Raw genomic sequence first — 13,929 nt, forward strand, 5'->3', positions numbered from 1 at the left:
GCGGCCTCGGAGAACCCCGACCCGGACGGCCGCGCAGCCCAGTCAGCGCGCTCAGCTCGAGCTGCGGCTTTTATTATTTTTGTAATATTAGTTATCGTGTCTTATTACTAACTCACAAGCCACCCCTACTTGGTCCTCAGAGCGCCTTCTCCTCCTCCCTTGGAAGGGGGACAGAGGAGTAGGGGAGAGATTCTGCGTGGGCGGGCAGCGAAGATGGAGGAAGGCGCTCAGGCCCTAGACTGGGACAGTGACGAGACGGTGATCGAAGGGTCGGTGTCCGAGAGCGACTTCGACGAAGAGGAGCTGCCCTGGAGAAGGTGACCCCCGGGAAGGCCGGAGCGCTTTCCACCTCGTGGCCGGGGAGTCGCTCTCTGAGGGCGCCCGAGTTCTAAGTAGAAAGTGTTAGGGCGAAGTCGACCTCAACTTGCGGGCGGGCGGGAAACTGAGCCAGGCGGCTTCGCGTGAGCTAAAAACCAAACCCAACTGCCATCCAGTTGCTGTAGACTTGTAGTGAAGCCAGTAGGTCACTCCGTAGGGTTCTAAAGCTGTAAATCTGAAGGGGAGCAGACTGCCTCGTTTTTTTTTTCTCCACCCAAGGGCTGGTGAGCTTGAACCGCCATCTTTCGGTGAGCTCACTTTATAATCCACCGCGCCACCAGGCTTCCTGGCCTGACTTTAAGAACTTGTTAATAAACAAGATATCCTCCCAACCCCAATGTAGGAAAACTGAGGTTTATAGTGGGTGACTTGATGGCTTCTCTTATTCCACCCCCTCCCAAATCTTTCTCTCTAAACTGGGATACAGGCCAAAAAAAAAAAAAGTAAAAAAATACTCAAATGCAATTTGCTCCAAGAACCTGGTAGCTCACTCAGGGCAAGGAGCTATTTCTGTGGGGGAAGGCTGTGTGGCGCAGGGGACCCGTGGTGGCTAGGTGCCATCGATTCTGTTCAGGCCCGTATCGACCCAGTGCACAACAGAAAGAAACTGCCAGTCCTGAGCGCCATCCTCACAATTGAATACCAGGTACCTAGCAAACTGGAAATGGATAGTTTTGTCATCAAAATTTAGTAGTTAAGTTCATCAAAGCTTTTTCTGAACACGTTTTTACTGTGCGAGATGCCAGGTAAAAATGGGCAAGTTGAGAAAGTTGCAGGCCAGCTAAAGGTACACAGAGGTAATTTCAGTAGAATGTGGGAAATCTCAGGACTGAGTATGCTCTGGGTGATGTTGTGAGGCACCATTAAGTCATTTCCGACCCATGGTGACTGACCTATGCACAACAGAACAAAATACTGCTCTATCCTGCATCATCCTCACAATTGCCCCTGTGCTTGAGCCTATTGTTGCAGCCATTGTGTCAGTCCATCTCGTTGAGAGCCTTCCTCTTTTTCGCTGCCCCTCTATGTAAGAACCCAGAGGGATTTATCTCAATATAAGTGGTTTACAGAGTTTGCTCGGATGAACTGATTAGAGGCCTGAAGATGGATCAGAGAATAGCCATATGAGGAGAGGCAGTCTAGACCAAGGAAACTAAATGGAGACAGGCACCCGACACCCTGCCAAAGTTGTTTACATCTCTTAGTGACACATTCTAGGGTTCCCAGGCTGTAAGTCTTAACGGGAGTAGACAACCTCATCTTACTACCATGGATTGGCTGGTAGCTTTGAACTGCGATTGATCTGTTAGCTTACTTTCCAGCACCAGCAGATGTAGATATTGCACTGTGAGCTGCGTGTTGGAATAACTCTACAGCAGTGAGTTTCATTTGGTTTTATGATATGTTAATTTAGTGTATGGTGTAAAATATAGGTTAAGGTTCATCTTTCTGCCACCCTGGTTGGCACCATTTGTGGGAAAAACGGCTCTTCATTGAATTGTCCTTGAGCTTTTGTTGAAATTCAGTGGACTATATTTGTGTGGGTTTGTTTCTGGATTCTCTAGTCTATTCAATTGAACTCTATGTATTTGTCTAGTTACTAGTATAGACATAATTGAAATCCTACAAGTGTTTGGCTTACCAGGACTCCTTTAGGAGATCAAAGGGAGGGAAGTTTTGGTGTATTTTATTTTTAACCCCAGGTAGTTTTTCTATGTCCTCTGGCATAGAGGGACCATTGAGATGGATGGAATAGGGATTTCTGTCTGCTAAGGGAACATTGGACCTCGAGACCAAGCCTGGTAAAGAGCCTAACCTTGAGATGCTATAGAACAGGGTAGAACTGCCCTTTCGAGTTTCTGAGACTAACTCCTTTTCTGTTCAATAGTTTTATTGATATAAAAGTCATATACCATACACTTCTATAGTTAACTCTTTCAAAAAGAATTGTATATACCAGCATCACAATCAGTTCTAGTGTACCCTCTCTCTCCCACATTCATTATTTGTACCCCATTTCCACTTAACTCTTCCCCATAACCCCTAAAGCTATTACATCAGTTGTCATCGCTATACATTGCTCCTGTGCTTCATAAACTGGGAAACATCAGAAACAATAAAAGACAAAAAGGGGGGGGGGAGGAGGAAAGAAAAGACTATTGGCAATAGTAAAATAAGCCAGAGAGAAAACTTCTGTTAAGTAACAAGTGAGAAATATTTAAACCTAGAGCAAATTCAGAATTCGTCAAAAGGGAGGTCACCTGACCAGGTATCATATTATACAGTAGTTTACAGTATATTCCATCAAGTTTACAGTAGTCTCTGATAGCAAGGGTGGCCATAAGGGATCTGCTAGAGGCTTAATCTGAATAGACACTCTGCTGATGGATTTTGGGCTCCCACTGCCCTCCATAGCCTTCTACAAATTTTGTGGTCACAGTTTAAGCTCTAATAACCTTTCCCTGCATTGTAGTTGGATTTTTTTATTTGTCATCTTTGTATCACCCAGGCTGTTTTGATTTTTCCATGTGGACTTAGTTGACGTCTCACTTAGATGGCTGCTTGTTTGAATACAAGCCTTTAAGACCCGAGCCGCTATTCCAGTTGATAGCCAGGCCCAATCTGCTTTCTTCACCCCACTTTGCTGTAGCACTCTATCTTCAGTGATCACTTCATCAAAGTGAGTATCGACCAGGGCCATGTCCTAAACACTAACTGTTGATCTTGGATTGGAGCTAGAGTTAAGTAGGAGCTCAGAATCCATTAACTTGTCTGATTCTGATTTACTTCAGCAGTCTTATTAACATTTTTGACAAAAGCATTATCCCCCTAGGGTATAAGGAAATTCCATTGATAACACCAATAATTTATCCAATGCCATAGAATTTAAGATCCTGTTGATAAAAGGAGATTATGTGAGTATACTCCAGCTTTGAACTGCAATCCATGAGTTGTTGATTTGTACAGATTGGATTCTTAAATAATTGAGCTCTGTTTACATTGAGCATATAGGTTGATGCTAAGGGAAACTTTCCAGTAACATTTCTTACAAGGGCGATCCTTACCTATCAGATTAATACATGTCGTATTAATGCGAAAGAGTCATAAAGATAGTAAATATATGGTGGTTCTTAGTCTCCTTTTATTGGACGCCTGCTAAGTCAGGCATCCTGGCTAAAGTCCAATGGCCATCAATTCCACAGTGTTATGGTGGCCTTCATTTGTTTCTTCACATTAAGGAATTTCAGTTTTAAGTCTAAAAGCTACAGGTAATTTAGAGATAGGGCTCAGTTCATTCAGTGGGGTTTCCATGTCAAGTCCTTCTGGTGTGGCCTATGGGTGTGTGTGTGTGTGTGCCATGTTCCCCATAAGGCCAAAGCCTAAGGTCATCATAGTACATAATCCATGGCATGGTTCATTGAGGGTTGGTTGTTAACTAATTCTAAAGTGTCTAACCAGGAACATAGCCAACCCAAACCAAACTCACTGCCATTGCGACAATGCTGACTCATAATGACCCCCTGTGGGTTTCTGAGATTGTAACTTTTTAAGGGAGTAGAAAGCCCAGTCTTTCTCCCATACAGCTTATGATGGTTTTGAACTTCCAACCATGCGTATCACAGCCCATTGTGTAACCACTAGACCACCAGAAGTCCTAACCAGGAACATAGTACCAGGTTTATTTTCCGCTTGAGTTCTCTATAATTATTGTTGAGTGTCTTCCCAATGTGAGATTGCTCCTCTCCCCATTTATCCACCAACAGAAGAATAAATGCTTCCTCTGAAATCTTGATGCTCTCCTCTCCTAGTCTTAACTCTACCTTCCAATAAAGTTCCCTTCTTGCTTCAGTGTTGATCTTTTCCTTAGCCCCCTTCTTGAAGGAGTGCTCTCTGCTGATGTGAGGTCTCCTCTTCCAAGGTGGCTCTTGTAAAGTGCATTAAAGGTGGGAGTCTATGGCTAATAGGCAAGCTCTCTGCTCTTTTGTTTAGGAATTGGTCTCTAAGATTTGTTTAATTGATGTTTCTCCTTATAGTAGTAGGCTCATACAATATTTGCCCTTTTATGATTGACTAACTTCACTCAGCATAATGGTTTCCAGGCCCTTCCAAATCATGTGTTGTTTCATGCTTGCATCACTGGTATTTTTTTTGGGGGGGGGGGATGCATAATATTCCACTGTGTGTATGTACCAGAGTTTCTTTGTCCATTCTTCTGTTGGACATTTGGGATGCTTCAGTTTCTTGCTGTTGTGAACTGTGCTGCAGTAAACATGGGACAGCATACATCCACTCCTAGTGTGTCTCTTTTTTCTTTGGGATTTATTACTGACTCTTAAGGAATTTACATTGCCAGTTGTTTTAGGTATTGCCATATCGTCTTCCATAAAGGTGGTATGCATTTATAACTCGACCAACAGTGTATGTGAGTTCCATTCGTTCTGCAACCTCTCCAGCATATGTTATTTTCTGTTTGTTTGTTTTTAATTGGGGTATAAGGTGGCATCTTATTGTGGTTTTAATATGTATCTTCTGGATGGCTAATGATCGTGAGCAGTTTTTTTCATGTGTTTGTTAGCCATTTGTATGTCACTTTTGGTAAACTCTCTCTTCATGTGAGACTATAACTCTTTACGGAAGTAGAAAGCCACTCCCAAGGAGTGGCTGGTGGTTTTGAACTATTGACCTTGAGGTTAGAACTCAATGCCTAACTCCAACAGGGCTCCTGGAGGTGTATTTACTCTATGAGTGGTACCCCCCAAAAAAACCTGAATTTTTTTTCAAAGCTATGTATTTAAATATTTTTACAAAACAACCTATCTCCTTCAAAGTACTCTCCATTACATTTAATACATTTGTCAAATCTGCGACTCCATTCTTGGAAACGTTTTTGAAACTCACCTGTTTGGATGACTGACAGCACCTTCCTCGTTTTTTCCTTCACCTCTTCTAAGTCATCAAATTGCTATCTTTTCATGTCCCTCTTCACTCGCAAAAACACAAAGAAGTGGCACGGAGCCAGGTCACGTGTGAGGGGCAAGAGAAGCATGCTGTTTTTTGCCCAAAAATGGAGCACTGAGGTGGCTGCATGAGCAGGTGCATTATTGTGGTGGCAAACCCTGTCTGACACAAATCAGGCCTTGTTTGTCACACACTGTTGCGCTATATTTTCAGAACCTCTAAATAGAAAGTTTGATGAGCAGGCTGACCTGGGGGAATGAACTCCAAATGCACCACAAGTTGACATTTTCATCTGTTTGGGAAGTTGACGAATGTCTAGAACAAGGTTTGTCATTAATCAACATTTCATCTTTTTTTAAATGAGAAAAACTACTCATACACTTGAGTTTTTGCTATAGCACTGTCCTTGTAAGCTGTGTTCAACATCACAACAGTTTCTGCATCATTTTTTCCAAGCAGGGAACAATTTCACTGTTCTCTTAAGTCAGCCTTCACACACTCACACACAAAAGATTTGAGCAAAACTGCTTTCACTAAAAAATTCACTGTGACCAGAGAGAGCCTTCCAGGAACCACCACTGGGTGCACTAACTTGGAGTGAGCTGCTGGATGCTCCTTGATGCTCACCTAGCAGGAATAATGTGTATTACAAAAACTCTGCTCTGCCCAGCACAATTCCGTTTTTTGGGGGGAGGAGGGCTACCCCCTCGTATGCTTAAATAAACCTTTGTTGTGGTGTGTGTGTCCTTTGTTGCCATGAGAAACCACTTGGAAGGGACTTGCTAATACCTCTGAGGAAGACCATCTTGGTACTCGCAGGACAGATCATCACACCATTTTCCCCAATCTTCTAGATAGATATAGAAAATTTCTTCAAGAATTTTTTTTGCTATTTATGTTCACTGAAAAATTCCAGGAATTAGTTTGCTCTTGGAACAAAATCCAAAAGGATCCCTGGTGGTGTAGTAGTTATGCATTGGGCTGCTAACCACAAGGTCAGCAGTTCAAAACTACTAGACGTTCCTTGGGAAAAAGATGAGGCTTTCTACTACCTTGAAGAGTTGCAGTCTCAGAAATTCACAGCGGTAGTTCTACCCTGTCATTATAGAGTCATTATGAGTTTTGGAACAAAACCAGGGAGCCCTGGTGATGAAGTGGTTTATGCACTGACTTGCTAACTGGAAGGTCAACAGTTCCACCCACTGGGGAAAAGATGAGGCTTTCTACTATCATAACCAATTACAATCTTGGAGACCTACAGGGGCAGTTCTGCTCTGTGTGTGGGGGGGGGGCTGGGGTCACTTTGTAACAAAACCGAGAGACAAAAAAGGATTAAGGCAGTGATTCTCAACCTTCTTAATGCTGAGACCCTTTAATGCAGTTCCTCATGTTGTGGTGACTCCTCAACCATAAAATTATTTCCCTTGCTACTTCATAGCTGTAATTTTGCTACTGTTATGAATCAGGTGACCCTTGTGAAAGGGTCGTTTGAACCCCAAAGGGGCCGCGACACACAGCTTGAGAACCGCTGGATTAAAGTAAGGTTTGGGATAGGGGACAGTGAAACTCACTTTGTTGTTGATTTTTATTTAGATTTTGACTTCAGGCAAAAACAGTGAAACTCACCCATGTTGTTGGTTTTTATTTAGATTTTAACTTCAGTCTCTGGTCCAAGATGGCTTACTTTTCAGACGTCTCAGATTATCATTTGTATTCTCTGTTGTTTTTACTTGTAATGAGTAGAGAAAGAGGTTTAGCAACCGATAGCTAAGTCTATCTTGAGTTGTCAGTCATTTTTTTTTCTTCTGATTCTTTTTAAAACACTCTTTTGCAATGCCAGGGAAATGCCATACTTTTATACCTCATAGCCCAAATTTCAAAATTAACTTCTCTGATTTTTAATGGCATGGCAATTCAGAGCCTAAGCAGGACTGGGACTGAATGTCAGTGCGTTTTTTTGGTTGATTTTCTTCATTTTCTCTGCTTAACTACATGCAAATTAAGGCTGTTTATCATGCACAGGTTTCAGCTTTGAAATGAGAAGCACATCCTGGGTAAAGCTTTTTAGCAGGCCAATCATTATACTGTTTTTTATAGCTAAGTAGTTAAAAAAATCATAATCAGAAAATCAATATGATCTTTGGTTCATTTGCTGACTAACATGAATAAGTGCTTTTTTGTAGGACTCAATTTTCCTTTTAGGAAACGGTAAAAAAAATTGACAGAAAGCTATGTATAATGAACTTTATCAGAGATATTTACAATTACAAAAATTTAAAAATTAGTTATATATTTTAGAACTCTGATACTTAAATTAACTAAGGATTATATGATGTGCATTATTATCAATATTTAATGGTTTGGGGAAGAATTTTTATGATATTAGAAATGTATAGACATAATATTGGATGAAAATGTAGCTTCTAAAACTTTATAAAGATTTATAAAATTTTGGTAAAAAGAATAGTTTTCCTTGCGCGCACACACACATACACTGCAGTGATTAGGGTTTCTCTTATTTGTGGTCTTTCTGGTTTCTACTCATAGTGACTCTATGTACATACAAAAGAATACCATCCTTGTTTCTAAGGAGCATTCTGGCTGTACTTCTTCCAAGACAGATTTGTTTGTTCACATGCATATGAAGTGATTGAAAAATACCAAGGCTTTGGTCAGGCATGCCTTAATCTTCAAAGTGACATCTTTGCTTTTAATATTCTTAAGTCTATTGCAGCAGACTTGCTCAATGTAATTGGGCAATGTTTGATTAAAAAGATAGAAAAGAAATAAAAGGCAAAATGGATGTTAGAAGATACCCTGAAACTTGTTCTTGAATGTAAGAAGCTAAAGCATCTCAAGAAATGATGAAGTAAAAGAGCTGAAAAGAACATCTGAAGGACAGCTCAGGAAGACAAAAGTAAAATATTATAATGAATTATGCAGACTTGGAATTAGAAAACCAAAAAGGAAGAACAGTTCGGAATTTCTAAAGCTGGAAGAACGGAAGAAAAATTCAAGCCTCCCATGGCAACTCTGAAGTATTGTATAGGCAAATATTGAATGATGCAGGAAGCACCAAAAGAAGAGGGAAGGAATATACAGTCACTGTACCAAAAACAATTGGTTGATGTTCATCCATTTCAGTAGGTAGTATATAATTAAGAACCAATGGTATTGAAGGAAGAAGTCCAAACTACACTGAGGGCAGTACACGATTCCAGGAATTGACAGAATGCCAATTAAAATATCTCACCAAAACTATGTAACGCTGGAAATGCTTACTCCACCCTGCCAAGAAATTTGGAAGACCACTTTTCACTACCTGGCCATCCAACTGGAAGAGATTTATATTTGTGCCCTTTCCAAATAAAGATGCCCAAACAGAATGAGGACATTATGAAACATACCATTAATATCATGGCAGCAGTACATGGCCAGAGAACTACTAGAAATTCAAGCCAGATTCAGAAGAGCACATGGAACAAGGGATACCATTGGTGAAGCCATATGGATCTTTGCTGAAAGTGGAGAATACCAGAAAGATATTTACTTGTATTTTATTGACTGTGTAAAGGCATTCAACTATGTGGGCCATAACAATTCAAAGAGTGATAATTATAGAGCATCTAATTGTACTCATGGAACCTGTACATAAACCAAGAGGCAGCCGTTTAAACAACAAAGGACTACTTCATGGTTTAAAATCAGGAAAGGGTTGCATTAGGGTTGTATCCTTTTACCATACTTATTCAATCTGTATGCTGAACAGATAATATGAGAACCTGGACTAAAGAAATTTTTGGCATCAGGATTGGAGGAGGACTCGTTAACAACTTGTAATGTGCAGGTCACATAACGTTGCTTGCTAAAAGGGAGGAGGACTTGAAGCACTCACAGATGAAGATCAAAGACTTAAGAATAGATTACACCTCAAGGTAAAGAAAAAAATCCTCACAACTAGACCAATGAGCAATATCCTGATAAACGAAGAAAAGATTGAAGTTGCCAAGGATTTTGTTTTAGTTGGATCCATAATCTATACTCCTGGAAGCAGCAATTAGGAAATCAAATGGTGTATGTATTACATTGAACAGATCTGCTGCACAAGACCTTTATAAAGTGTTAAAGAACGAAGATGTCACTTTGTTCTTCAACACTTCAAAGTACCCCTGACTCAAGCCATGGAATTTTCTTTCTTTTTCTTTTGAAACTGTTTTATTGGCATTTCATCTACATATCAGACAATTCAGTAGTTCAGTTATATCCAAAAGAGTTGTATGATCATTACCACAATAATTTTTAAAATTTTAAAATTATTATTATTTATTTCAAAACCATTTTATTGGGAGCTAATACAGATTGTTACCACAATCAGTTTCCAAACATTCCCTTCCTTCTTGAACTCCTTGATATCAGCTCCCTTTTATCCCTCCCACTGCACAATCCACATTAGAATATTTTCTTCCATGTACTCATTGTTATTAGTGTAATTATTTTGTTTAATTGTGGCAAAAATATACACAACAAAACATTCTCCAATTCAACAACTTCTACATGTATAATTCTGTGCTATTGATTGTATCCTTCATGTTGATATCAACCCTTATTGATTTCCTTTTCCAAATTATTCCACCACCATCAACATAAACTAAATGCCCCTTAAGCAAAATCTCTTTCTTCTTTACCCATGGGAACCATTTGTCAACTTTGGTTTCTTCTTTTATAATTTTCTTGATATAAAATTTACATATCATACACTTCTATACTTAAGTCACTTTAAAAGAGTTGTATACACATCATCACAATCAGTTCTAGTGCTTCCTCCCCACTCCTGCATTCATTGATTGCGCCCCAATTCCCATCCCCATCATACTGTGCCCTCCCCCATCTCCCCCATAAGCTATTACATCAGTTATTAGGGTCTTTTAGGATGTCCAGGTAGGGTTGAGATTAAAGCTAGGGGGATAATTTGGGTATCTGGTAGAGCTGAGAGTCCTGTATTCTTGTGATTTAGGTTAATTATCTCAAATCAGTGGTTCTCAATCTTCCTAATGCCATGACCCTTTAATATATTTCCTCATGTTGTGTGACCCCTCAACCATAAAATTTTTTTTCGTTGCTACTTCATAACTGTAATTTTGCTACTGTTATGAATCGGGTGACCCCTGTGAAAGGGTAGTTTGACCCCCAAAAGGGGTTGCGACCCCAGGTTGAGAACCACTGTCTTAAAGGAATAGACCTTTAGTGGATCGGGTAGGAGGATACAGGGTTCTTTTTCTCTTTTCAGATGATGACGGTGACCAAGTGGGGAGGGGTCTAAAACTACCACCTACCTATGTGGTCTAGGAGGGAGGGGTGAAGCAATAGCCTGCTGAGGGCAGGTTACTTATCTAAGTGGCTTGGGGTATTGATCAGGGGTTGGTATTGTGGGATAGCTGGCGGACTGCTTAGTCTATGCAGTACCTCAGCCAGGAGCACCCTCAGGGTCCTGGGCTTATAATTTGTTTCATGCACAAACTCCTTGCCTTTGCTGTGTAAATCCCATGGTGCAGTTTCACCATATACCTGGGTAGACACCCTGCCAGGAGCATCACCCCCTGAAGGATGTGTCCAGTTTGTAGACTGTCTGGAGGCCAGATGGTGTGCTTTAAATCCAGAGATTGGCTGAATCTCTCTGGTCTGTGAGCTCAGCTCCCATTCCCTTGTTTCTTAGCACTCTGTGTATTTGTATGCTAATACATTGCTAATGGACCAGGTAAGGGTTATCTGCAAAACAAAGGGGGGAAAAAAAGCTCCCCAGTGGCCATAATTTCAGGTGCTGCAAGCTGGGCCTTGCAGAGCTGTATCCCTGGGATGGGGGATTCATTTTTTTCGTTGTTTTTTTTTTTGTAGAGTGGGGTTGGTGCTCCCCCCAGGACCCTGAGGGTGCTCCTGGCTGAGGTATTGCATAGACTAAGCAGTTGTGTGGAGAGTTGGCTTGTTCACTACTTACAGCTGCTACAGGCTGCTCTGTAGAGCTATTCTCACACAGCTTGGTATCCCTACTATGGGAGGTAGGGCTGGGAGGGGATAAGAACAGAGCTTCCTTAGGCTTGGACGAGAAGCAAGTCCATTTGTTAGGTTTCTGGCACGGTTTACCTCGGTTCTTCTCAATAATGAAAGAATTCATGTGGCAGAAGCACTTTTGTAAATCCAAGTTACTTTTATGAGGGTAAATTAAAGAGACATCAAACAAGATAAAGCATTCAAGGGCTCATCTCCTCAATTGTTTCAAGAACCAAGTCTGAGTAGAGAGAGAGAGTTTAAGGTAGTCTCACAAGCTAATGTAATCTTGGGCATGCAGGCCATGGTAAACATGTAATAGGTAAATACGGAACAAGAAATGGTTGTACTAGAGCAGTGGTTTTCAACCTTCCTAATGCTGTGACCCTTTAATACAGTTCCTCATGTTGTGGTGATCCCCAACCATCAGAAATATGTTTTCCGATGGTCTTAGGCGACCCCTGTGAAAGGGGTGTTTGACCCCCAAAGGCGTTGCAGCCCACAGATGTATACATAACAGGAAGGGGATAGGCTTGGGGTATACACACCATAGGAAGGGGAGCCACTAGAGGCATACATGTCACAGGAAGTTATATACATAACAAGATGGGTGTGCTCTAGAGTCAAGATGGCAGCCTAACTTTGGTTGGTTGTCTCTGAGCTGGCTTCACCTTACGTACCTGAGCCCTTTTTAGGGGAATAATCTATGGTCCTTTGCAGAAGGGAGTGGGCCCTACTTAGGGTGGGACAGACAATAGGGTCTGATTGCTTTTGATGGCAGATAACCTTCAAGCAATTGACTTTCAAGAGTATGAGTGAACATGTATTTGCCTACAGCACCTTAAATTATGGGGGACATTCTGGGGAATAGTTTTACTTAGGAGAATGTGAGTGAGACGCATCTCTTTTTCTCAGACACTCTACTAAGCATTATGTCTTTCTCCTGGGACTAGTCCCACCAGATAACATGTGAAACGAAATTTTGCCATGTTTGCTCTTAAAGAGTATTCTGGTTGTACTTCTTGCAAGACAGCTTTGGTTGTTCTCCTGGCAGTCCATGGTCCTACAGTATTCTTCACAAACACCGTAATTCTAATACATCAATTCTCCTGCAGTCTTCCTTATCCATTGCCTAGCTTTCACATGCATATAGGTGATTGAAAATTACCCTGTCTTGGGACAGGTGCACATTGGTCTTCAAAGTGACATCATTGCTCTTCAACACTTTAAAGAGGTCTTTTGCAGCAGATTTGCCATAGGCTCTTTGATATCTTAACTGCTGCTTCCATGAGCACTGACAATGGGTCCAAGTAAAATGAAATCCTTAACAACTTCAATCTTTCCATTTATTAATTGGTATTCTCAAAGTGCTCTTTGAAATTACCTGTTCAGCTCTTTTACTTCATCTTTTCTTCCATTTGCTTTAGCTACTCTTCTGACATCTACTGTAGTCTTTTTGTTTTGTTTTTTTAAGTGACTCTTTTCTTCATGTATAATTTTATCCGAAATTATTCCAGTCTTCAATCATGTGTTCAATGTGTCAAATCTGTTCTTGTGATCAAGCACTTGCTGATGAAGATCAAGAATTACAGCCTTCAGTTTGGATTACAACTCAGTGTAAGGAAAACTAAAATCCTCACAACTAGACCAAATAGGTGACAACATGGTAAATGGAGAAAAGATTGAAGTTGTGAAGGATTTTGGTTTTTTTTTGCATTCTCAATCAATGCTTATGGAAGTAGCAGTCAGGAGATCAAACAACGCATTCCAGGGGGCAAAACTGCTACACATAGCCTCTTTAAAGTGTTGAAAAGTAAGGATGTTACTTTGAGGACTAAAGTGTGCCTGAACCAACCCATGGTATTTTCAATTGCCTTATACGCAAGTGAAAGTAAGCCGTTGAATAAAGAAGACTGAAGAAGAATTGATGCAGTTGAATTATAGTGCTGGCAAGAATATAAAAATACCATGGACTGCCAAAAGAACAAATAAATCTGTCTTGGCAAAAATACAACCAGAATGATCCTTAAAAGAAGGGTGGCGAGACCTCATACACTTTGGGCAAGTTGTCAAGAGAGACCAGTCCCCAGAGAAGGCCCTCATGCTTGGCGAAGTAGAGGGGCAGTGAAAAAGAGGAAGGCCCTCCACTAGGTGGATTGACAAACAGTGGTTGCAATAATGAGCTCAAGCATAAGAACAACTGTGAGCGTGGTAAAGGACTAGGCAGCATCTTGTTCTGTTGTACACAGCGTTGCTGAGTCAAAATTGACTCGATGGCATCTTACAATATCACAGAGCCCCTGTAGGGCAGAATAGAACTGCCTGCCTCTGTGGATGTCTGAGGCTGTGAATCTTTTTTGTTTTAATCTGTTGAATTATAAATTTATTTTATTTAGCTATACATTTATTAAGTATGAAATACATTTATAAATTTAAAATGAAATAAAAAATCTATTTGGTTCTTTTTTCCAATGCAAATCTATCTTATTTCTTGTTTTGTTTTATTAAATCATTTTATTGGTGCTCCTACAGCTCTTATCACAATCCATA

The 13,929-nt window shown here is 40.7% G+C and overlaps 1 protein-coding gene across 1 annotated transcript in view; it reads left to right on the forward strand.

Moving 5' to 3' along the window:
* The first annotated feature begins 213 nt into the window (after positions 1-213).
* ANKRD31 (ankyrin repeat domain 31) overlaps positions 214-13,929 on the forward strand; it is a 165,688-nt gene continuing 151,972 nt past the window's right edge. Inside the window, exon 1 of the mRNA XM_045285221.1 lies at positions 214-317. Within this exon, the coding sequence (XP_045141156.1) occupies positions 214-317 (104 nt within the window). The remainder of the gene's footprint in view (positions 318-13,929) is intronic.

This window comes from Echinops telfairi, unplaced genomic scaffold, assembly GCF_000313985.2.
Source record: "Echinops telfairi isolate 266 unplaced genomic scaffold, ASM31398v2 ScPeMD7_7469;HRSCAF=8507_1, whole genome shotgun sequence".
Lineage (NCBI taxonomy): Eukaryota > Metazoa > Chordata > Mammalia > Afrosoricida > Tenrecidae > Echinops > Echinops telfairi.